Genomic DNA, 26267 nt, shown 5'->3' on the forward strand with positions numbered 1-26267 from the left:
AGACGCATGCTCTTCTCATATGGAAAACCTGCCACCTACTCCCGTACCCCTATTCCTGATCCCTGTATCCCTGCTCACCATTTATACCACGTCTTGCACACTCGCATACATTCACAAAGTTCTCTGCGGCTGAGGTAGCGGAAGACAGACATCCAGACCTCCCGCTGCATCCAGCTTTCGTCTCCATCCTGAGCCCAACTGCCCCGGCCATTCAGCCTGGCCGCACCCCCCTCCTCTGCACTGTCATCTTCCTCCTCCTCCTCCTCCTCTTCCTCCTCCTCTCCCCCCAGCCCCTCCTCATCCCCACGCTGGGGGGTTCGGGCTGGGCAGTGCTGCACTAGCACGCGGGGGGAATGGCGAAGGTTGGCAGAGGAGGCCGTGATGGCCTGCAGCTTGGGCACAATGGATGTCCCGTGGAGCTCTTTGGTGGGCCTCTGCAGCGTGACAGTGAGGTACGATCCCCGGATCTTGGCTTTCTCAACTTCAGACAGCTCCTTTTTGCCGCTGGGATTGTTCTCCTTTTCCCGTACCATGGTGCGCTCTGTGGCCTGCAGCCGCAGCAACTGCCGCCGTTTGAAGCGCTCATCGCGGCTGGCACTGTGGTGGTCGCTGGGGCCAGCCCCAGGGGATGACCGAGTCACCATACCCCGGGGAGAGACCGGGTCATGGATGAGCTGTAGCATGGAAGTGGGTGAGTGAGGCGGGGGCGTGAGGGGCTCGTCGCAGCTCCGCAAGGGCCGCAGGACTTTGGCTTGTACGGCTTCTTCATCACTCTCGTCCATCTTCCGCTTCTGTAAAATAGGCCACATCAGTGCCTCTTTTTTTCAAAACGCTCTAAATTTACGGGGTGAGCCTCCCTGTTGCTCTCAGGGGACCAGAGAGAAAGCAGATCACTGTTTTTCTATGGGGGAAAAGCACCAAGAGATGCTTCTGGTGGAAAAAAGAGATGCTAGTGGTGAAAGGAAAGCAGTCTACACACAGTTTGGACTGGCACGCAGCACGTGACAGCAGCGAATGCCACAGGCCTTTGGAGCCACTGGTGTCTGAGCTCCCCCTACCAGGCTGTTTCTTCCTCTCAGCACCCCACCCTCTCCCTGAAAACCAACCGCATGCGAGGTAAAGCAGAGAATGAGAACCCCTGTGAAACACTGCTCTGTTCCCAGAAGAATGTGCTCAGGATGAAAATAAGGGATTCAGGTGAGGCCAACTTTCCATAAAGGACCACAACCTCCTCCTATGCCACTTGACCCTTCCTGGGGCCCACCCTGGCTATGTTCCAATAAAGCCTAATCATCGTGTTCCGCTAGGTATCGTAGCAGTAGTTGATTTTCCTTAAGGGGACATTTTCTGTCCCTAAGCAACAAACCTGCTCCCTTTTCTCCTTGCATTCTTAGATCACTAGGGTTGGGAGAGAATGACCCACCTTTTGGGTGCTGGCTTTTACAATGCATTAGAAGATGAAACTACAATACAGCACCTGCCAACCCATCTGCTACAGCAGGGAAGCAAGTGGCCACCACCCCCAGTGAAGACAAATGTAAAACCAACTAGCATGAGAACTTGGAATAAATAAAGAGAACTTGAGCACTCATCACCTCTAGAAATCCTTGTCCTCAAAGATATAAGACTTAAAATTCAGCTAACTCATTGCCCAGGGGGAAAGAAATAGGAAGGAGACAAGGAAACTTGTCCCCACTCCTGCACAGTATACATGAGACGACAGGGGCCTGGGTGACTGACACTAGTCCCTGCCGCCTCTGTATATGCCCTTAGCAGGTCCTGTCTTGCTGGCCTGAGTAACCAGAGTCCTTTTGGCCCTTTGACATTACTGGCGACCACTGGGCCAGCAACCGCAGCTGCTCAGGGCCAAGGTCATAGGACTGGCCTTATCTGGGGGAGGGGCTGCCTCTGTAGGACACACTGGGCACGTGGGCTGGGCTTTCTGTGAGGCACAAAGGTAAAGATGAAGAAGAAAAAATGTGAACCTGCTTAACTGGAAACTCCAGTACACCGCTGTATTTACTAGCTGCCTCAGGTCACTGCCTCCCCTCAAGTTTCATTCCGCAGGAATAACCCTACTCACCTCATTTCCCTCCTCAAACAGCCCAGCTATGGTTCCTCTTTTTCCAGGGCCCCAGAGTGTAAAAAGACCCCAGCAATTTGCAGACCTCAAGTGGAACAATGTTCAATACCCCAAAACCAAGCAATAAAAACTCAAACAAAAAAATAGCCAAAGGAAAAAAAGTTAACAAAACATAAAAAAATAATATCTCTGGATCAGTAAAACCATGTGAATCAAGTTGCAAAAGCAAACGTACAGCCATCTCCTAAGCTTGACACTCCTTTTCTACTCACAGTGTAAGTCTGGATAAAGTTCCCTTACCTGGGCTTTCTCTGAGCTGTCCTCCTGGTAGCACTTTGGACACTCCCAGCAATTTGGCAATTCCTCGTTAAGCAACCCCTCTCCATCCATCTACAGGCAGACAGGGATGTTAAAAATCTGTCTCATTTAAAAACAAACAAACAAAAAACAAACCCTGTCTTGTAAGCCTCCTTTATCAAATAACATAGCCACAAGGTTGGAAGAACCTGGAAGTTAACTTATTCCTAAACACACTGGTCCATGCAAGAGAAAAACCGAGAGCCACCTGGCCCCATGCCAGCCACTGGGAAACTGGCCACCCTCAGTCATAGTTACTTGATCAAAGTTAGCTCCATGAGGAAATTCCTGAGTCTGGGCCAATCTGGGGTCTCCTCCTGACACATATAGTCTTCTGAGGGTCACGTGCCACTTTGCAAAAGGAACTGAACAGACAGGAATGGTGCCAAACCGGATCTTGACAGTGGGGCATAGTTGTTATGACTGCTTGGGTTCAGAGACTAGTGACCTAGTCTCTGTGACTCAGTGTTCACAATGTAAAGTGGGGATAACTAACAATACCTATTTTACAAGGTTGTGGTGAGGACTAAAAGGTAAATGCTTTGTATTAACCATTATCATCATCATGGAGATAACACCCTATTTTAATAGATTCTAAGATGCATACTTTTCACATTTGAATCTCTGAAATCGGGCCATTTCTCACAATTAACAGCGTCTTATAATCATTGTTAGCCAGGTGGCAGTCATGACATAACTGATACCTTTGGGAAGACCAAGAAAAGTACCAGCACCAATGCCCTTTAGATTTAAAGAAATATGAATAAATGGGGTAGACTTAGCCTCACAGGGTCGTCTTAAAGATTAAACAAGAGAATCATAAAAAACAGTGGTTCTGAGCCCCAGCTGCACATTAAAATGACTTCACTCCAAACATATTCTCCAGAGGCCAGACTGTAAGCGTAAGAGGGCAGACACCTGGACTATTCTGTGGATTGGGGTATCCTCACAGGACATCACAGTGCCTGACACACAATATAGACAGCTGGATCAGGGCAGATGTTAGCTCACTACCTGACCCACAGCTGATGGCCCACAGCACAGCTGCTGGCAGCCTCTCCTGACATATGTCCCAGTCTCCTCTGCTCCACTCAGTATCTTTAGACACTCTATCTGCTGAGACCTCAGGGGCCCCCTCAGGCTTCTCCTCACCTGCAGGCAGCCAGGATGAACAATCTCATTGCAGATACAGCATTCCATGAGTTTCTTCTCAAAGTCCTGTGTCTCCTCATTTTGATCCACTTCTCCACAGAGGGAACACGTGACTGAGTGAGGCAGTCTGGGCTACAAGAGGACAAAGATAGAAACCAAAAAGAGAGCAGACTTAGATCCTTATGGTTTTTAGCTTCCCTTTAACTGAGATGGGCGACTGAATTCCTGTAATTCTCCAGTAAATTTGCAGAGAGCTTAGAGACCAGGTGGAGAACCGGCTGAGGAAGACGATGGGGAGAATCGACTAGCTAGAGGCCAAGGAAGACCAGTTTATTTTCAGTCAGCCTGTCCTTGGTCTTATAGTTCCTTCCTTTCTAATCCACTTAAAGAGGGGACAGATGGCAGGGATTTGCCCTTCAAATGCTGGTCTCTCATTTGAAAACTGGGTAAGGCTGAAAGAGTATATTAGCTAATTTTTAGTACTAAATACATTCCTTCTGAACCGAGGGACCCAGAAAAGGGACAAAGAAAGTAAAAAAGAGAGCATATCTTTTTCTTTCCAATTCTGAAGTCTATAACTCTCTATTAGGTGTATGTCAGTCCCTTTGGCACCACCGCCCCTCCCCCAAATTCTTTACCCAGCAGATCACTCACTGCCAAGCACTGCCGGAGTACACAGGACTGCTTCATGCGACCAGGCCCCCCAAACTTCTTCATGTCCCTGCAATAGTGGCAAACACCACACTCTCCTTGTACACAGGCTTTGCATTTTCGACATCGTACTCTTCTCCGCCTGGCTCCTGACACTATGGGGGAGGCAGCAGCTGGCCTCACAGGTGTTAACCGTGGAGCTGGTTTCATGGTGTGAGGCTTTGTGATGGGGATGGTAGGAACTCGCACCTTTGGCCGGGCTGGGAATTTAAGCTGGAAAGAGAAAGCAGTGAGGTCAAATAGATCAGGTAGCTTTAAGGGCTGGAGGGGTAGAAGATTACATGGCTTGGCAAACTATGGTCTGTGTGCAAATCTGCCTGCTGCCTGTTTTTTTTTGTAAATAAAATTTTACTGGAACACAACCATGCTCATTTGTTTACATGTTGTCTATGACTGCTTTCACATGCAATGGCAGAATTGAGAAGTTGCAACAGAGACTATATAGTCTGCAAAACCTAAAAAATTTATTTTTTATTATCTTTATTATCTACATGTCACCTTTACAGATAAGGTTTGCCAACTCCTTCAGGCTACGACTTTAGCCACATCCCTCTACTCTGCTGAGCTGTAAGAGTCTCCCCTCCTTGAAGCTTTCTATGTACCAGTCACTCCAGTGGCTTCCGGTATTTCCTTATGCTGAATATTATTACTCAGAATATGACCCTAAAGAAGACAGTCAATTACTTGAGGGTGAGACAGGTCTGGCTCATTTATTACTCCGAATCTAAGCACACAACCTGGGACGTGGAAGATACTCTAATTAAATTCAGAAATGACAAAATGTTTTGAGGAGTCCCATACGGCCAAGCAGAGGCCGAGTGGGACTCCTGCACCTAGGAAAGTGCAGGTGCTTCATTAAAGGCGTCTTTCAGCTGCATGCCTTTACATTCTGCCTAAACACTCCTGCAATGTGACGGCCCTGCAAGTTTCAGCTGTGGAACACCAAAGAAGGGCCAAATTTTAATTTATCTCCCAGACTCATGATCAGGATCAGAATGCTATCACTTACTTTTATTTAATAACCTTGACAAAGGACAACGTGGGAACAAATTATGCAGGATCTAACTGAAGCAGCAAAAGAATCCATAACTGACCATTTATTAGCTAACGGGGTAATTCCTTTCTTCTCTTTTCAATTGAATGCTGAAAAGTCCAAGTTAAGGGAAAACTTGAGAATGTGGTCTTATTCCAACATAGAAACACTCTGGCCTTTTAAATAGATGTAATTATTTTAACTACTTTTAAGTCATATCTGTGAAAATAACTGAGTCACTGAACTGGGCCAGAAGGATAGGAACTGATCCATTCTGGTGAACAAATGAATACATGGGACAGGTCTCCTAGTCTGATAGTTTTGTTAAGAGAGTCACCTCCAAAGATAGTCAATTACCCTGCTTTTTCTTCCCGGGATGATAACGGTCAGACAGCAAAATGCTTCAGAGTCTCAAGATCGAGAAAAATCGTTTCTTACCTTATCCCTTTTTGGCCACTGTACTATAGGGACTCCAGTGAGGGCTAACTTGGGATCGCTGTTGGCAAGCTCCTCCAGCAAAATCTAAGGGTAGGATACGAGAAAAGGGGTGGGTGGGTGGTGAAAAAGCAGGGTACAGTGAACAAAGAGCCAACCACGCTCAACAGCATCCAGACTTAAGCCTCAGTCCCCACATGCACCAAGGGGAAGGGCCGGACAGCAACTGTATTTTCGCTTCATATAGAGACACACTGCAAAAAAGTACATCAAAATGAAAGAGAAAACTCAGGCTAGTGCAGTACTCTCAAAACTTTGAATAAGCCTTTGCTCCCAAGCCGTACTGCATACTCACTGTGCTGTAGACATTTTCACTGAAGCAACTAGCTACCATGGCGACAAGTGTTACTTTCACACAATTCCACATATGACAATAAAACTTTACGTCGCCCCTTTACCTTTCTATACTAGTTAACGAATACTATCAGGTAATAAGTACTGCCTTCATTTTGCAGATGTCAGCAAAATCGCAAAAAAAAAAAAAAGATTGGCTAATACTAAATTAATAATACGAACAGCAGAGTCTGAATATCTGTCTGATTCAACCCAGGGCTCTGTTCTTCTAAGGCTGATTACAGAAATCGCAATCTCAAAGCTCTCTCTCTCCCTCATGGTCAATTATTAGCCTTTATTCCTCTAAATAGGGCAGGAACAATCTTAGGGGCAACAGTTCTCATGGCTTTAACCAATCTAGTTTGAATGACTTAAGGAACAATGCTACTGTAAGCAACTATCACTTAAGTGAATCACACTGGTTATTATTTTGAAACAAATGTGTTATGTTTTAGGCAGAAATGTGTGAATCCCAAACCTAGCAGAATGAACCCCTCTTCCTCTGACCTCATGAGCCCTAAAGCAATGGCATTAACAAAAGAACACAAATCCAGACAATTTACATGATTCCTTAGGCGAATACAGCATATTAACTGTTTCAGGGAAAACTAAACTTTTACCATAGCCAGGTCACCATGCTTAGGCCATCTTTAATAATCATCCCCATAATCCCACCTAGAGACCAAGACTTTTTGAAGAACGAGGCATTACCCTACCAAGCATGTTTGTCCTGAACCTAAGGGTCAGGCTCCAAACCCCAGAGTGAGGACCCAGACCCTTTAACTCATACCCATGATGCTTCTCCGCAAACATCCCCTCTGCCAAAGCCTCCAGATGCCTCTCGCCCTCCCCCAAACTGATTTCCTTTGCAGCCGTTTTATTTACTTTTGAGTTGCTATGGTATCCTATTCTGGAGCCTCCGGTTAGCACGGCAGGGCACTGCACCGCGTGGGGGAAAGGAGGCAGGGTGCGGTGCCTCACAGGACAAGGCTCTGGCACAGGCTCTGATCTCCCTAGGGTGAAAAATTCAGGTCCATTCAAAATGTGTGCTAGGCAGTGAGCGCACTGCTCCCCTCCCCCACCTCGCACTGCCGAGGAGTAGGACTCTGCCCATTTCCTCTGCTGAAAGCACTGAGCTGTCCACAAACAGGGACTTTCCACTTTCAGCAAAACAGACTGCACAGAAAGATCCGCAATTGTTTAAGAGTAGGAAGGGAACCTTACTGTTCACCCTAAGCAGTCTAGTTTTGCGGGCAAGATTTTTGTGGGGAACGGGAAGGGTAGGTGGAGAAACTGTGTCTGCGTGGGGGGCAGGGGGGCAGCTGTTCACACGTACAGACTCCGCTACTGGGGTCTGTGTGGGTGTGGAGGGAAATGCAGGTTGCCGTCCAAGCCTTATTTTGCTGGGGCCATACAACCAAGCACGCCCTGCTTTCATCAAAAAAGGCAGACTCCAGCTGAGGCCCTTCAAGAAACCTTATAAAGAAGCCACCACCCTTCACCAGTGGGGGTTTGGGACAGGGAGCGGGGGTGGAGTGCGGAAAGGCTAACGCCTATCTAGGCTCCTGGCTTCGGGAGAGCATTCAAACCCAAGCCCACACCCGATACAGCACAGGAACGGGAAGAGAACAGGGGGTGTCTGGGCGGAGAAGGGGAAAGGATTCCTAAAAGCCAAGCGACCCAATTCAAAAGCACATCCCACTAGGCAAGGGGACAAGTGCAATGACGGCTCCGCCAACACGAAGTAACCTAAGCATTGTCCTGGACTCGCCCAGCGGGCAGTCCTTCCGCCTCTTTGCCGAGATCAAGTCCCCACAGTTACACACACCCCGAACCAGAAAGGGTTTGCCGCCCGCCCGCCTGACCTTGCGTTTCTCGTCGCTCTGGAGCTGCCGAGGCTCTTGGTGGAAGTTTCCCCAACGTCTTTGTTTTGTTTTCTGTATTGGAAGTTGTGCTGAAGGAGTTAGGTTTTCTGCCTCCAAGAAAATCCCGATTTAGTTGAAAATTCTGGAATCTCCCAGAGTACATAAGGCAGGGCAGTCCAGGCTACCTGGAGGGAGCAGCGTGCAGCGCTCTGAGCTCCTTCTCAAGCCCTTCAGCTCAGCCGCGGCTTCCTGTGCCTGCGAACAATGCTGCTGCGTCACCCACATGCAGCTCCCAGAAATGCTTTGCAACGGAAGATGGCAGGAGGGGGAGCTGAGCCGAGTGAGCCAGCCGGCAGAGGGCCCAGGCGGCCTGCTGCAGAGTCGGGAGGGGTGTGCTCTGCAAGCGCTCTCTCCCCAGCCATTGGAGGAGAGCCTGCCGGAGGCGAGCGGGCCGCGCCCCGCCTGCTCCCTCCCACCGCCACTGCAATAGGAGAGCGCGGCCGCCCCGAGGGTGCTGCCGGCAGGCGCCAGCCAGAGGGAGGGAAGGCTTTAACCCATTCGGCATCTGGCCCTGCATTTGTCCTTGTCTCGGTCCACACCCTTCCCCTCAGGGTCACCTCTTATTGTTAGTGACGCCAGGACTCTCTCTGCACACACAGGACTCTCCCCACTCTCAGGCAAACAGTGAGTGGTCCAAAGTTCGGCCTCTGCATGAGCCAGGCACGGGGACCGAGTCCCCTCAGGAGTTACTTTCTCTCCCCGCACACGGCCCGCTTCACCTGCCTTCACTGCCACTCTCCCTGCCCAGAACCCTGAACCAGCACACAGGTTTCCAGAAAAACCTTCAGGAATGACACATTCCAGCCAATATTGAGATCTTCAATACAATATGTCTGTTTAACATCAACTTCTACAACAGACGCCGGCCTCTGGCTCCGATTGGGAGCTCCACCAACTCAGAAACAAGCCTGGGCAGCTCTTCTAGCAGCTCAGCCTCCGTGACCAAGGCAAACTAGCTGAGGTGCGACCTCAGGTCAAGGCACCCTGCTCTCCTGCTGGGGCCCCAGGTGCAGGGAGCCACAAATGAGCAGCTGCCAACTGCCTATCGGACAGTCTCCTGGGACCTTAGCTGACTGCTGCCTCTGCCCCTAAGATTACCCCACCCTCAGGACACTGCACTTCCGCACACTTCCTGGCCCAGTGGTTTGTTTTGCCTGCCTCGTTCCTGATATTCCCTAGATGAAGCTGCCGGCCCTGCATCCTGTTCACACACCTCCACGCTACTTCTGACAGCCCCTCGAGGGGCAAACGTCACCCATCTCCACGCACTGAGCCACACACAGCCAGGGCGAAGCTCTGAACAAGCATTTTCTCAGGCTACAGTGGATCATATTTTGGGTCTAGATTTACGTAACTTTTAGACTCTTACAAATGTAGCTTGGCTTTTTTTGGAAATTACAGAAGCTGCTTTGAAATAAACACCTCAGGCCACTAAGAACCTAGCTCTCACCACTGGGAACAATACACATCCAGGGCAATTGTTTCAGTGAGTTTGTAGTGCAGTCCTAACATTTTCTGGGGCCTGAGGCCTTGCTACCAGGGGCTACACACTTTCCTTTTTATAGGAGTTTACCAAGAAAAGGAGGGACTTTAGTGCTGTTAGGTAGAGCTCTTCCAGGAAAAGTTTATATGGTCATTCTAATCCTCAATTTTTGTACTTTATCTTAAGACTCAACACCCAGGGCAATCAGCCTATTGTGTGTGTGACCAATGTTCCATAACAGTGTGAGAGGTCTTCTTAGAAAATATTATTATGGTTTTAGTGCTATCTAATCTAGAGGGATGACAAAGTACTAATACTTAAGAGAAACGTGTTACTCTGAAACAAAATACAAGTTCAAGTTGTAGCAAGTACAAATTCGAGAGGCCACCAGGAAGGGACGAAACCAGAGTACTAGGAAACTCATCCCAAGTAAGCTTCCAAAGCACAATTTAAACAAGGCCTGGTTTTTTCCCCTTCTGTTAATTTGGAATAAAAAATAGGGAAAATGATCAGAATTAGTAAGAATATGACATTACATAACACAGGAATATAATGAAAACATTTCAAAAGAATTAAATCTATTTTAGCCTAACCTATATATATGCCTTGTAGCTGAGTTGAATTATTTAAAACTTTCTACTCAGTTAAAATGTGTGAATTATTACAAATATCTTGTCAGTAAAAACTGCAAATGAAGTTTTATTTATACAGGTTGCTCCTTCCGCCTCCTAATCTGGCTTAATGGATTAAGATCTAATTATATGGGTCCTCTACCAGTTCTTCTCTTTATTAGTGTCAGATGAAAATGTCTGATGAGTGCTTCTGTATTTATTAGTGACCATAACTCTCTGCTTCAGTCCCATTGTACTCCTGGGATAGAGTCTAGTGTAAATTTTTAGATCATAATTCCGAAGTAAAATGCTAGAATCTTAGATCAGGGCAGCAGTAGCCTAACTGCATCACGAAGGGCAATTTTCAAATTCACAAACTGAGAGCTTTTACCATTTATATAATGTTGTAGTAACCCAGCTGTATCGTCTAACAGGAAAGTTTATTAGCCGGTGAATTAAGGAGACTGGCACCTCCTTCCCCTTCAGGACAGATCTACGGCTGGCCCCTCAGAGCCCTATGCCAAGCACAGCGCCTGTAAACTTACAATGCACTGGTTTTCTTATCCAGCTTCAATGCCACTGGGCTGTAAGCCCCCTGTGGGCTCGGTCCATGGCATGTTTGCATATTTAGTCCAACGCTAAGCCTGGTTCCTGGCACAGAGTTGGCAGGCATCATTCACAGTAGTGAAATAAATGAATTTCATAGATGTGTAACATCTAATTTTTTCCTGTAATAATGATACTGTTTCTTAAGTACTTCAGTAACATTATCATCAATTTCCACAACAACCCCTCTGAGGTAGATGCTGTTTTATTGAAGAGAAAACAGGTTTCATAGATCCAGTATCTCGTCCCAAAGTCACATGTTTGCCAAGCTTAATGAAATGTTTTAGAGCAAACAGGAAAAGCAGAAAAATATTCAACAGCACTGAATTTGTTTCATTGAGCTGGGCAACCAAATACATTGATAGGGTAAAAGCTTCTTTTTACATATGTATGCATATTAAGAGCTCCTTTATTACCAAAATGAACACAAAACAAAAGTCTGATTAAAAACTCAGTCTTTCAGCTGACTCCCACCACCCTGCCTGACCCAGTCAGCAGCTGATGTGCCCGCCTCCGGCTCCCCCAGAATGTCCACACAAACAAAGAGACTCTTTTTCTTACGTTAATGGTATTGTACTATACATACTGCTCCAGGTCCTGCCTCGTTATTCAACATCTATCACGGACACAATTTCTCAGTTTTAGAAATGTATGAGTGTCTCACAGTAGGAGAGAACTCCATTCTACTTTTAGTCTACTTTTAGGATTCAAGGTTACCCTTACACCTGCTAACCAGGACTTTAAACACATTGATTACTTTCCCCTGAACTTTACCAATAAGTCAATATTTTTTAATGTCCCATTTTTCATCTAATCCCCTTTCAACTCAATATTTTAACTATGATTCGTTCAACACTGTAGAACTTAATGTTTCAGAACCTTCAAAGCCCTTTTACCACATCACTAAAATTGACTGTTCTTCCAGAGAATATGCAATTATGACTACCTCATCTCACCACGTTCCCTCTCATCTCTTCTGCCAGTTACTTGTGAGGTCTACAAGAAAGGAAGGGTAAACTAAGCTCGCTTTCATCCTCCGCTGCAGTGCAGCCTTCTGTGCTACACACACTAAGTTCTTCAGCACTGCAGAGTCTCCAGCTGTGCAGTGATTGGGCACCTACACCCAATCCAATGCTTTTTTTCTTGTGTGATGCTCAGATTCTCAAAGGAGTCAAGCTCTAAACTCACTATTATCTCAAGCTCAGATTAAACACAACCAGTCAACTGTAGGAATAATGAATCCATCTGATCTTAAGTAAAAGTACTTGCAGAGTTGGGGTCTAAATCTGTTGTCTTCTGGCATCAGCTGCATTTTGACTATGGTTTTGGGTAAACAGAAGGTATGAACAAGCCTCTCTGCAGGGAGAATTCAAACACTGTCAGCCTACGCAGTCATCCTACTGGCCACTCGTTCCTCATACTCTGGTCTCTATGCCACTTATCTTAGCCAGCAAGGGCAGCCATGTTTTTCATGATTCCTGATAAACACAAGGACAAGCTCTTTCTAGACACTCATAACGCTAAGAGTCCTCTTTAGATGTCTCTTCTTAACTCACTCCTCACCTTGCTGCCTCCTGCTACCCTGCTTAATATATGACCCAAGTCTTTCTACATTTCCCCTACCACTCTTCCTCAAATATCCTTAGTAACTACTTTAATTAAAAGAGTTTGTGTATTTCTAGCATGACACTTTAGTGGATTACAATATGGCTTCCTACAACTGGATTTAATGGAGTTAAATCCATCCATAGACATCCCTGAGGACTAAAAAGGTATGTTTCTTTTTCATGAATGAGAAATACAGATACCTAGGCCAAAAGAATGTTAGTGAGACATAAACTCAGAAATCTTTCTTCTTAGGGTTCTTAAAGGCAATTTACACAAGTTAATAAGTCCTCAAAGTCATAATTTAATGTTTCCCACATGCATCCATGATAGAATAGCTATATAATAATAATAAAAAAGAAACTTCTGTAGAAAAAAAGATGTTACACTCAGATTCTCAGGAAAATATAATTATATGTGTCCTATCACAATGCAAAAGAAAAAATTTAAGAATCCTTTGCTCACTCAAGGGTGGGGAATGAGTCTGGGACCTAGTTTGTGAGTCTGGAAAAGTGTGGCGAAGTTTGTTATGCTGTGAATTAATCATTATAGAAACAGGACCACACCTAGCTGGAACTTTGTCATTTCCTCCCCTAAATACAAGCCACAATGATGCCACCTGCCTCTTCTAGAGCAAACCTTGTAAAACCAAACTATAAAACCAATTCTCCAGCTTCTATCACTACAGAAGAGGACCAGTCTTACCGGGTTAGACTCCTTTTAGCCTTTTCTTTACCTTTTTACTATAAATAATAAGATAAAAAGAAAAAAAAGTTCAGGTCCTATCTGGAATTCTTTCCTGAGATGGCTGGCAGAAGGTGGAGAGCACTTTATCTGGTTAGTGGTGACCAAGGAAAAGCTTGAATCAGGGATGGAAAAAACCTACTGTGAGATATTAGCCCATCTTCCTTAAAGTTACATAAAATGATTCCCTATATAGTCTGTGGCTTAAAAATATATATATACGACAGGTTTTAAAAATAACACTTATTACAAATTGTGAACTAGTTTTCTAATACACATACCCACGCCCTGCATCCAAGACATAGTTCCAGACACTGATTTAACAAGAAACTTATTATACCCAGCTTTATACTTCTTGTGTGTTTGTATTAATGGTTACGTATGAGAAAAGAACTCCCTCCCATTCAGACAGCTCAAATCTGGATTCCTTAAAAATAAGCTCATTTCTCTGAGACCAATACAAGAGGGGTGAGAAAGGCTCTGAAGATTACTAATACTGGGAGACCTCTTGAAAAACAAAAAAATATATACAACATGAAGAAACTTGACATAGCAAAAGAATGCATTATGTTTAAAATTATGCTTTTCTCAGAAGTTGCCCCAATATATTTAAGGCTTAATACTAGACAAATTTGAAACTAAACATGCCAAACCTACTCAATATAACCCAACACAGAACAAGTTCTCTTCTGTTTAGGTGAGACTGCTAGAGATTGTTATTGGCTACTTTTGTTCTGAAATAGGCCTCTTTATCTGAGGGTAACTTAAGTTTAAAGTAATAATTTTTAGGATAAACACTTTCTCAGACTCTCCTTTATTTTTAGGGTCAGCCTGAAATCTGTGTTTTTAAAGCTAAATTTAAGTCCTAACAGAACGTACAAAATGTTAGTATTTTCGTAACAGGGGCCTAACCTCATTCTAGGAATTGAAAATCTGGGCAGTACACACATAACATTAGCACATACTAACTTCTCTCTGGCTGAACCAGAAATTATCCAAAATTCCTGTACCCGCTCTCTCGGAATCCAGAAACTGACTATTCTAGCCAAATCAGTAGCTGTCACACAACATAACTACTCTTACTTACCTTTACGTCAGCAATGAGAGCGTCTTCATCTTCTATCCCTGTAGGAACACATTTCTTGTGTAGTGGCAGAGACTCCAACTTATCTACAAGGCAGCGAAGGCCTTCGAGCTCAAAATGGGTTAGATGGACCTGCCTGTCCTTTCGGGGGCTACACTGGGGATCCCACACTTGGCCATTGTGGGATCCCCGGCTAGAGTCAGATGACGAGTCTCCAGACAAGCTTTTCTTCAGACTTGGAAGACTTCGGCAGGTTTTGCCCAGTCCATCATAATCCAGGTTGACCCCATTGGCTACAGGGCTAGTGAGGATGGAACGCCTATTGCTCAAGCGCCGGGGTTCTCGATCCACTGCTTCCTCATCCCCATTTCCGGATTCTAACCCATTTAACTCCAAATCTGCCAGTATGAAGAAAAAATGCAGTAAGAACATGCCATTTGGCCATGTGATCGATGAGAGAAATAGGTCGGATGGTAAGGGCCCTGAGGTTGTAAATGATGCAGTTGTAGCATTTAAAAAATAGTCTCTCCTTATTCCAACCCATATGTACACTGTTGAAAATCACGGTTACAGGTAAAATAGGATCCTGAGCTGGTAGGACAACCAAGGGGTAACAGTCAACTGGATTTTCAAAAGATTAAGAAGGGCCTAAATTTTTTTTATGTTGCAAATAAGTTACCTATGAAAATGGCTGTACATTAATTTAAAGTTCAGACTTACATTTGGGAATTAATATTTCATTATCTTTTTAGAAAGTAGACAGTATGAAGCATATATATTTGAAAAACGGTTTTGTAAACTAAGAATTGAGCTACTATATGACCTAGCAATTCCTCTTCTGGGTATCTACCTGAAAAAATTGAAAGCATTTATTTGTAAAGATGTATGTACCCCTATGTTCACTGCAGCTAAGACATGGAAACAACCTGTGTTCATTGACAGATGACTGGATAAAGATGTGGTATATATACACAATGGAATACTACTCAGCCATAAGAAAGGATGAAATACTGCCATTTGTGACAACATGGATGGATCTTGAGTATCATGGTAAGTGAAATAAGTCAGACAGAAAAGGGTAAGAACTGTGACTTCACTCACATGTGGGATATAAAGCAGAAAACAACAAACCAACAAATAAAACAGACAAATGCAGACACAGATAACAGCATGGTGGTTAGCAGAGGGAGAAGGGAGGTGAGGGGAGGATGAAAAGGGTAAGAGGGGTCAAATACATGGTGATGGAAGGAGAACTAGACTTTCGGTGGTGAACATACAATGCAGTACATAGATGACTTATCATAAAATTGTACACTTGAAATTTATATGTCACCCCAATAAATTTAATTTTAAAAATATATTAAAGAAGTAGTTTTGTTTAAAGTTTTGGTCATAATATTAAGCTCTGGAATTGAAACCCTAGCAACACAGCTAACAACAATACAAAGTGAAAATAAATGTTTTAATGAAAGAAGAATTTTTAAATGTTCACTGGTCTTTTATTGTGTAAGTAATACATGTTTACTATTAATAATTTAGAAAATACAGAAAGTGCAAAGAAGTGAACAAGTCATCCTTTATCCCCCCACCCCTGAATAACAACTCAACAGCGTGATACATTTTCTTTCCATTTTTTTCTATGTATATGGACATGATTATGATTATATGTATTTTTAAACAAAATTGGGATCGTGCTATATATACAATTCTATATCCTGCTTTTATGTATTGGGTGAGCATTTTAAATTTTCAAATGAGAATTACAAAATATCCTCAGAGGAAAATACTAAAGCAAAAAGTATCTTGCTTCAATTGAACATCCCATGAAACACGTGACCACAGGATATTACAGTGTTGGCTCCTCTTCACTTTAAGGCTTGGAACAGCCTAAAAATGTATAACTGAAACTATCCTGATATCTAATAAACTATTTCTCTTTATAGAAGTTGGAGAAACAGAGATTAAGAATATAGATTTTAGAGTCTTATGAACCTGGTTCAAACTGCAGCTTTCTCACTTATTAACTCTAAGAACATAGATAAGTTTTTAAATCTTCTTTAACCTTAATTTGTAAAATAAAATACCTACCTCACAAATATGTCACTTAATGTATATAAACTACTAGTGCCTAGAACATAGTTAGGAGTTACTATGACGATACAATCCTAGTTTTTATTGTGCCAAAGACCTTCTTTATACAATAAAACATTAGACAACTGATCACTTTCTTGAGGAGCGAAGTACTAACAAACTCATACAAAGATGAGATCCAGAGAATTTTATTTAACCTAGTAATTCACATCTGGGTAGGAGATCAGCTGTAACCAGAGTTCAGCTCCAACGAATGAATTTGGTACCCCCGGCAGATAAGTACAAAGACAAAAAATAAAAACAAAACTATTGAGCAACAAATAGCCTACTGAATATTTCTGGCCTTGCCCTCGGTCCCGCAGGGCGTCTTGAAGGTTCATGGAGGCAGGACACTTACCCATGCTGAGGGACTCTTTCTGGAACTCCTTAGTTAGGTGGGAGCGGTTGGTTATGCAGTACACATAGCGCTCCAACACGTACCAACACATCTCGTAGTAGAAGGGATAGCGAAACTTATTTGGAACCTATAGGAGCAAAATAGTGAGAAAAGCAAGTTGATAACATTTTTCAACGAAAGAGAGTAAGACAATTGAATCACTGATAATTAACCTAGGAAAACTCTCTAGTCAACCTGCAAACCTAGGCTGGCGTTTGGAGCAAGAATGTAAGAGGATCTGTCAACCTAGAAAACGTTGGTCTTGGGAAACAATCACTGAAGATTAAAAAGTATTTGGAAAGACCATTCATTCTGAACGACCAAGAAGCTGTCTTGGTTGCGTAGCAAAGCATCAAAAAGAAGTTCTGGGACAAAGAGTAAAATGTTAGCGTAAGACACAATATACTTCATCGAGAAATTGTTAGCTGGTATTTGGCACATAAAAGGTCAGCATAGAAAGTGAAAAAAAAAAATCACACACACACACACACACACACGTAGGGGACCCAATGAAATTTTATAGTAACACAGAAGGATTCCTTATTTGGAATAAAAGAATTAAGCCATAGTTAGGAAAAATGGAATAATATGGTGATTAGATACTGAAATTGGACATTTCCTGATAAAGCCTGGTAAAATCAGATAGATAAAATCAGTTACTACCAGTTTAACCAGTCTGCAGTTATTACCAGTCAGTAATAATTATTCAGTTATTATCAGTCTGCGGAGATGTCTTCGTGCGGAGATAAGTGCTCATTTTACCTATGCTACTGAAAATATATCCTCCCTTTATTTCCTCAAACTGAGCAACCAATTAAACCATGGGTATAATAGTAATTTTTAGCCAAAAAAGGGAAATGCTTTCTAAAATCTAATTTTCAGACTTAATCTTACTGCAGCTGGGTGGTATTACCTCTTAGAATGCTTTTGAGTTAAGTAAGAGTATTCTACTCTGAAATTATATAATTTTTCTCTTTTGAAACATTTAAACTATTTTCACTACTATTATAACTTCAAATTTACTAAATTCTTTACTATCTTTTGTAGTTTCATTACTCTTAACAAACAAGCACAAACTCACTTTTATAAAATTTATTTTAAAAGCACCACATCCTCTTTTAATTCTACTAACAGGGCAATCCCTATAATTTCACCTATACCAATCTTGTGTATAAGATAATAAGTAGCTCCTAACCGAAATAAATATTTCAAAATAGGCACCAAAACAGTTAACTATCTTCACAGTAAACAGGTCAATCAATGACCATTCCTTCTAAAAGGTGCGAACTCTTCACTAGTTGCTATTTTCTAATTTTGAAAACTTTCAAATCCACTAAAAAATGTCCAGAGCAGTACCATGAACACACACTTCTCCAAGGTTCTCCGATTGCTAACATTTCCCCACATTGGCTAATCTCTATTCATATACGCTATTATTACTGTGAACTACTTGGGAACAAGTTGTGAACATCACACACTCTAAATATACTCTAATTGCTGTTTAATGTCAACACCATTTATACTTTAATTATATATCATTCAGCCCTTACCAACTAGGGTCTGCTAAAGAATTAAGCTCTATTTCCTCTAAGGCACAGGTCAGCCAGGAAATAGTAGCTAGATTTGGTCAGCTGCCTGTTTTTGTAAGGTCTATGAACTAAGAGAGTGTATTTTACATTTTTTAAAAAAAAGATTTTATTGGGGAATTGGGGGAGGGGAACAGTGTTGGGGAGTTGGGGAAGGGGGCCAGCCAAGTTGTTGTTCTTCAATCTTCATTGTGGAGGGCGTCAGTCGCCATCTGGCTTCCCGATGGCAGCTCGTGGCCTCTAAGCTCAAGGTGCTGTGTTCAATCTTAGTTGTGGGTGGGTGTAGCCACCATCCTGTGTGGGAGTGGAACCAGCAGCCTTGTTGTTAAGAGCGCACACCCTATCCACTGAGCCATCCGGGCGGCATCTCAGCTCAAGGTGCCAAGTTCAGTCTTAGTTGTGGGTGGGCACAGCCCACCATCGAACAGGCAATCTTGTTGTTACACCAGCTGAGCACAGCTCAGCAACAGCTCGGCTCGGGCACAGCATCACTGGCCCATGTGGGAATTGAACCGGTGGCCCTGTTGCTCAGAGCTCGTGCTCTTAAGCCAACTCTTAACCAACTGAGCCACTCGGCCAGCCCTATTTTACATTTTTAAATAGCTGGGGGGAAAAAAACCCCAAAAACCTAAAAGAACATTTTGTGACACAGGGAAATTATATGAAATTCAAATTTCAGTGTTCATAAATAAAATTTTATTTTATTTGAGCCATGCTCATTCATTCAAGTATTTCATTCTATAAAGCAGGGTTAACTACTTACAACAGATACTCTATGGCCCACAAAGCCTGAAATATTTACTATCTGGCCCTGTACATAAAAAAAGTTTGCCAAATCTTGCCTTAAGGTATTCACTACACGTAATCAATCAATCTTTTTCCTATACATCTAGAACGGTATCAGGTATGTACCATCCTAGGGAAAACTGAGAAAATGAGACAGAAATCATTTTCTACAGGGCTTAATTTTCTCATGGAACCCCAGTTGAAAAAGGTAGTATACAGATTTACACATTAAAGTATTAGTTTGAGTGTTTTTAGATAGTAATCAGAGTAAAGAAAGATACGTTAATTTATAGTTGTGAATCTTGAGTTGATAAACCTCATTACACCAAATTATTCTAAGAACATAAAAACGAAAAACATGGCTCAAGAGATTACCAAATATCTATCTCTAGTCCTATAAAAATCCAAGATACCAAGAACCTCAAAGAATTACGAGTCCCCAAAACCAAGCATGTAGATATCTTGTTAAAACGTTTCAACTGCATTTTAACCCAAAGAGAAGTTGAAGTTTTGAGACATACTATCAGTGAACCTCTTATATAGTAACATCAGTCTTAAATGGAGTAAATCTCTTCATATCTAATTGTTACACAGAATTACTTACCCGTGTCCGATCTTCAATGTTGTATATTTTTAATTGCATGGGGATATTGAAGCTATGCAAAAAATTGCCTCCGAACACTAACGTGTCTGTAGGAGTGTACACAGCATGAATCCAGCCTAGAAGTAAAGGGAGTGAAAGGCAGTGGCTGTGAGAACACATTGCTACATAGCCTCTGAGAGAGCTAGTGTGAGACTCCTTCCTAGATCACACTTTTTACTCTGATTCTGCCTCTTAATGGTTGGTCAAATTATTTAATCTCTTTCGGCCTCACTATCCTCTATAAAACTAGGATAAATTATACTTTATATGGTTGTTGGTAAGTATTAAACGAGAAAATGCATGTCAAGTGTTTAGCATTTAACAAACTCTTAATAAATGCTGCTTCTACTTACTGGAGCACCTACTACAAACCAGGTTCAGTACAAGAGAGTTTACATGTATTTTCATGTACTTCTCACAAAATAAGAGAAATTTAAATACATACTTGACCACAGTGGTATTAGCAGGTAAATGCAAAGTCTTAATTCTAATACAGGTTTGTGACTCCGAAATCTGTGCTCTGAGTACTTATTTTGGAACTAGTGGCCTGATCAAAAATATTACTGATTCAGCACTCCCTCTAGCCTTCACAGCCATCCTTCAGAGCAGGTAGTTCTTAACCAAGGACTGTGTATCACCTACAGAACAGGTCTTATCACTAGAGACTCTGAATATCTAGGGCTAATGTGGGCCCAAGCATGTAGATCAAAGAAGTCTCTATTGGCAATTCTCATACACACCCTTAGTGGAAAAGCACTGCCTTTAAACAAAAAAGAAAAAACCCCTCAGCATCTGCCCCATAGCGATGGGAAAGGACAGCCTTGTTTCCTGCCTACCCCAGCATCATAATCATTCTTGGCGGTAATCCGCCAATTCCTTTTTCTTTAAGAAAAGTAAATGGCTAGAGTAGATAATCCGTTTTTCCCATCTGGCTTACCTGAGGGAATGACGAAGGTATAGCCCTGCTTGAGCTCAATGCGCTGGCAATCTGACACCCGGTCACCCAGAAAGATGTCTCCCTGTTTCCCTGATAGCAGCCAATTCTCGTACAGCTCCAGGTTGTGGGCTGTAGGGGGGATGAGCCAGAAGACCTGTGAGTTAAAAAACTTCAGTCTGTTAACAGCCATTGACATGACCCAGTCGCCTCCCTCAACTGATAAAAAGGTACAAAGTTAAGACCAACAGGTAGAAGAGAGGCAAACAATTCTCTCAATCAACAGAAATTGAAAATTGGGAAATTCTAAGGGCCCTAAGGAAGTAGATCTTTTTTTGTCCTCCACTTGATCCAATAGCATAAGGGTTTCCCTGGGGTTTGACTGCAGAACAAGGGACCCATCCAGGACTCAGAGAGAAGTGGGGTATTCGGCTTGTTACCTATGCAGTCCTCTATTCACCCCTGGCTCTCTGGCCTCTAGAGTGCTAAAGGGTACAGTTAGTTAGGCACAAAATCTTCAAGAGACAGGCCTGGGTTGCTTTGTTCCAAGGTAGCAACCAAGATCAAAAGGATAAAACTTAAGATACCACTTAAATGGATCCAAAATAAGTAAAATGACTTTGGAGGTATAGCTGTTTTAGATTAGGAACTCACGTTTTAAAAGCTTTATGTTTTCATTCCGGTTTTACTTTTCTCTTACAAATGCATCCACTTCTAAGTAAGGGGGAAGGGGTAACACAACGAGTATAATTCTATAAACCTCTGGTATTCTAGGTTTTCATTCTCACACAGCATTCAGAAACACTCTTGGACAAGCTGGAATACAGTTCTTTATGAATGAGGAGAATCATTCAAAATCTATTTATATCTTCAGGGAGGACTTACAGGCTTCCTTTGGTCACATTTCAGACCAATGCCTCCATACATGTAGGGAAAGGTGCTTTGGATCCTGATTTGCTGATTTCATTGTGAATCTATCCAAAATTTCTGTTCCCTTCTACTATCTTATTACACTTTCATGTAGAGAAATGATCTTGTTTTCCTGAAACCACTTCCTTGCCTTCATCTGGGAATTCTGCTTTGGGAATCTATAAACAGGACTGTTGAGGTTTACTAGGTGCTGTGCCCACGTTGGCATAGTAACTGTGGACTAGGTGAATACTAATTCCTACAGAACTCTAGCCAAGGTCAAGAAGGTCAACTTAATCTACGGCTCTCTAGAAACGAATGGGGACAATGTCCTAATAGATTCACTTCCCGGGTATGTTCAGCATGCATGAACTGAAGCAATGGCATACGACCAGCGTCAGGTTCCAACCCCCTCACAACCGTGGCCATACCTTTCCCCCTTGATGGATGTGATACCAAACAGAGGTCCCACCAAAGTCCACATGGAAGTCAGTGTAGCAGCCTCGAACACTCATCAGACAGTACCTGACCCAAAACAGCAGCAGGGTTAGTGCACTGGCGAGAAAGAGAGAACCTGCCCCACCACAATACCACCCTCTCCCCGTGTGTGCTTCATCTACCTTCTGCTAATCCACTCCCAGTCCGTGAGGGGAATGCAATGTCAAGTCATCACATTACCAGAAGGGTAAGATTTTTAAACTACGTGATCATGGGCTATGGTTCTCTTATATATACTCTTCCCTTCGAACTGCAAAGGCTACTACTACTCTTTAAACAATTCCTGGTTTTGATCCTTCAGGACGCGGAGCAAGACTCCTAAGGTAGGAACAACGCATTCCTTGCTGGCATGCTGGTCTCCCACAGCACACAGCACACCGGCACACGCAGGTGAGCCACTTACTTCTGCACTTTCGGGTACTGCATCTCCAAGATGGCGTTTGTGGATTCAGTCTGACTTTCCTTCAAATGCCTTGGCCACATGTTGTCCACCCAGTCAATGAAATCCACCTTTAGAAAAGAGAAGGAAACATTTAGGCTTCAAGGCAAGGGTGGGGATTAAAGAGAATTTGAAAGTCAAGAAAAACAGAATTTCTCAAAATACACACTGAAAGACTACAATTTAATTATAAGCATCATAATTATAAGCAAACTAAAACAATCTGCTGCTAAATCTTAAGTGTCAACGGGCAAACATTCTAAAAGTAATTATTCAATGAGAATAAAGACTAATGGTTCCATCAAAATGATCATAAATGCAGCACCTATCAAAATGAAGTCATTAATTACACAGCAGTATCCAACCAGGCCCTCTCTTCTGTGTCAGTACAAGTATAATCAACTGTATTTTTAATCCAATAAGAGGCACTGGAAAGTACCTATAAACTTACTGGAAGGTCACTGTTAGAGCTACTCAGCTACCAAAAGTTTAAAAAAAAAGAAGAAAAGAAATCCAGTAGGGATTTGTAGACTTGCTATGTGCTATAGAATATACTAGGTTAGAAATCAGAAATTCCAGATCTGTCATGTTTTCTCGAGATCATATGTGAGCCCCTGGAACTCATCTGATCTCTAAGAAACAGTCTCAGGTAGATAAAGTGTGAGCCAAACAACCATGAAAGCAGCGTAGCACTGATGTTGCAAATATCTAACTTATAGCTGTAAAAAAAACATGTATCTAGTAAGCTTTATAACAACATTGATACATTTGATCATTTATTTCTTTACAATGTATATTATATCTAAACAAATGCATACAATCTGTGCATAATCACATGAGGCAGGTGTCCAATGGACGTCTAGATGTAAACTGTGGGAGAGTGTTTGGAAGGGATCATCAATGACATGCAAGTTGAAACGCGCACGAGGAGCAGCTATGAAGGTTAACTTGCTACTTCATTTCGAAGAATTTCTGTTCAGGGAGCCAAAGTTTTAACTGAGCATCCACTGGGCCTTGGACACTGAATGAGACCCAGATTCCTTTCTTTTCCTCAATCAAAGTCTACGTTCTGTTCTCTAATGTAGTGGTCAGCATCTCCCATCGCCTGGTATTACCCTTTGGGAAGCCTTTCTCAGAATAATGAATAATTGTACTTGCTCAACACACTGTAAGTTCTTGGGTCTGGATGGGGAGAGAAGTTAGAAACACAGGAGTATTTTTTTTTATCCAGCGTTCATTCAGAGAAAGCTCAATTTTTCTGGCCAGAATTTCTCACCTGCAGCAATGAGTCAATTACCCTGGCCTCCCTTTATTTGGCATTAGTAGGTATCGTTGGACTACCAAGAGAATATTGTGGCAAGGTATTTATACTTTTTCTTAGGTTAATCTTTAGATTCTCGATAGTCCTTTTGCTAAATAGCCTCATCCACGTGAGAATAAGTCTCTAGTAGGGATAATCACCAGTTTCTACCTCTTTGCACCAATATAGGGCCCAACTGGCAAGAAGACCAATACCTAGGACCAAATGTATTCATACACTGTGCAAAAACAGCTCATGGCCTTCCATCACCCAACAAATTTGCACATTGTTTCTGTTGCTACTTTTTATCTACTTCTCAGTTACCGTAACTGATCTCTCATCTCACCAGAGAATCCCACTTTATGCAGGTATCCATAGTGGGCACTTAATAGTTGCCCACCTCACTCCCTGCACCTACTTTTACACATTCTATTCCTTCTACCTGGAATCCTAGTTCTCCTTCTCTGCCTCATTATTTCCTTCATGCCAAGCTTAGGTGTCACTTCCTCTAAAGAGCTTCCCCAGTTCTCCTCCAGTCAGCTTAGGTGGGTCCTTGCCATGGGCCCCACAACACTCCATGCTGGTTCACTTTTGAAGCACTTACCATATTGAAGTTTATATAAATGCCTATTTTCTGGTCTTTCTTCCCCATGAAACTCTATGCATTCTGAGGATAAGAATGATCTTATTTTCCACAGTACCTTTAGTACCTAGCACAGTGCTTACTTAACATGTGGCAGGCACTTAAACTAATAACCTAACTCTAAAGGTGTAAATATCGCAGTGAACAAGAAATTATCTGGTTTATGTAAAAGATTACACAAATGAATATATTTGTCAAAACTCACTGAAATATAAAATGGGTACATTTTATTGTATATTAACTGTACCTCAATAACGTTGGTTTATAAAAAGCATTATGGAGATGCATTAGAAAAGATCTAGATAAATGGAGGGATACACTGTGGCGGAGCGGGGATAGTAAATAAACAAATAGTAGTCCAGCAGAATAAGCATGTTCCTGCTTCCATAGCAAGGTCAGAAAGTTTGCTTGCTTTTAGGAGGTGACCTTGGTAATAGCTCACCCAATCTTTCCAGTCATGCTTTAGGCCCCTAAAAAATACTTGTGCATTGTCCTTTGTCCTCTAGAAAATTTCTATTTCTGAGCCCTTCTATAGATTTACAACCACTATCTAATGGTGCAGTATTTTTCTAATTTTTATAAAATGATATAAAATTTTTATCATTAAAACTAGGGACAAAATGAATAAATTAAGGATGTTACAAAGACGGCTTCATGTTGAATAACACATTTCTAAACTTTAAAAACGGAAAAGTTTTAATTTTATAACTACAATCATATTTTTTAATTGAAATTCTAAAAATATTAAGGAACATATTTATAAACAATATTAATGTGATTATTACATCCCTCTCTTATTGAATTCTTTATTTACTAAGTAGGCCATGTTTGGCTAATAACAAGGCTATATTCTAACCACCTGTATTTCCTGTCTTTTTGTATGTCCACATGACCACCAAATGATGATTATTATAAAAAGGATTTTTGTCATTCTAGGGGGGTATGTTTTCTTAATGAGAAATTCTGTATTTAGGGCTGGCCGAGTGGCGTGTTGGTTAAGAGCTGGCTTGGGACGCCAGAGGGCCCCGGTTCGGATCCCACATTGAAGGCCAGTGACACTGCCCTGTACAGCTAAGATGCTGAATAACAGCTCAACCTGGAGCTGGGCTGCCATGAGTCGCAGGCGATGGCGTATGCGGCAGCCCCAGCGGCAGTGGGTTGCCATGGGCTACCATGTGTAGCCAGCAGCCAGCGTGAGCGGCCAGCAGCCGCCGTGAGTGGCCGTCCAGAAGCCGGCGACTGATCTGCCTCGCCTGGGAAGAGCGCAATGATGGTGCCAACTTGGGCCAGTGAAGCAACGTCCTCCACAACTAGACTGAAGAACAAAAGGACAGCAACTTGTCTATTCCCCTTCCCCCGATTGCCCAGCGCTATTACCATCCCCCAATTCCCCAATAAAAATCTTAAAAAAAAAAAGAAATTCTGTATTTAGTTATAGAATTTCCAGTAAGAAGAAGCAATGATAAAAAAATTATACTGTCTTCTTCAGATAATAGTGAAATACTGTGAACATTTTCCTGTTGGTCTACACATACCAATTTATTAGTGATAATAACAATTCAATTTATTAGTAAGCGGAAGTATGTGTGTGTATGTATATATACACATATATACATATATAATGATATTATAAGCAATTACCATATTTCAAACTTTCAAAGTCAAAGGGTATAATTAAAATAAATGGAGATAGGATGAAACATTGAGACCTTGGCTTTAAAAAAATAATTAGTAAATTCCAAGTTCTGCTGTTCTAGATGGAATACTTAAGAAAAGTGAG

General features: G+C 42.4%; 1 protein-coding gene across 2 annotated transcripts in view; it reads right to left on the reverse strand.

Moving 5' to 3' along the window:
* KDM2A (lysine demethylase 2A) overlaps positions 1-26267 on the reverse strand; it is a 99632-nt gene that overhangs the window by 6760 nt on the left and 66605 nt on the right. For both annotated transcript variants that reach the window (XM_019645301.1, XM_019645300.1), the window contains 11 exons: positions 22509-22615; positions 22039-22132; positions 20702-20855; positions 19726-19841; positions 16711-16837; positions 14226-14620; positions 5775-5858; positions 4247-4516; positions 3593-3724; positions 2384-2473; positions 79-791 (listed from right to left, as the gene is read on the reverse strand). In XM_019645301.1, coding sequence (XP_019500846.1) covers positions 79-791; positions 2384-2473; positions 3593-3724; positions 4247-4516; positions 5775-5858; positions 14226-14620; positions 16711-16837; positions 19726-19841; positions 20702-20855; positions 22039-22132; positions 22509-22615 — 2282 coding nt within the window. The remainder of the gene's footprint in view (positions 1-78; positions 792-2383; positions 2474-3592; positions 3725-4246; positions 4517-5774; positions 5859-14225; positions 14621-16710; positions 16838-19725; positions 19842-20701; positions 20856-22038; positions 22133-22508; positions 22616-26267) is intronic.

The sequence above is a fragment of the Hipposideros armiger genome, unplaced genomic scaffold (genome assembly GCF_001890085.2).
Source record: "Hipposideros armiger isolate ML-2016 unplaced genomic scaffold, ASM189008v1 scaffold_93, whole genome shotgun sequence".
Classification (NCBI taxonomy): domain Eukaryota; kingdom Metazoa; phylum Chordata; class Mammalia; order Chiroptera; family Hipposideridae; genus Hipposideros; species Hipposideros armiger.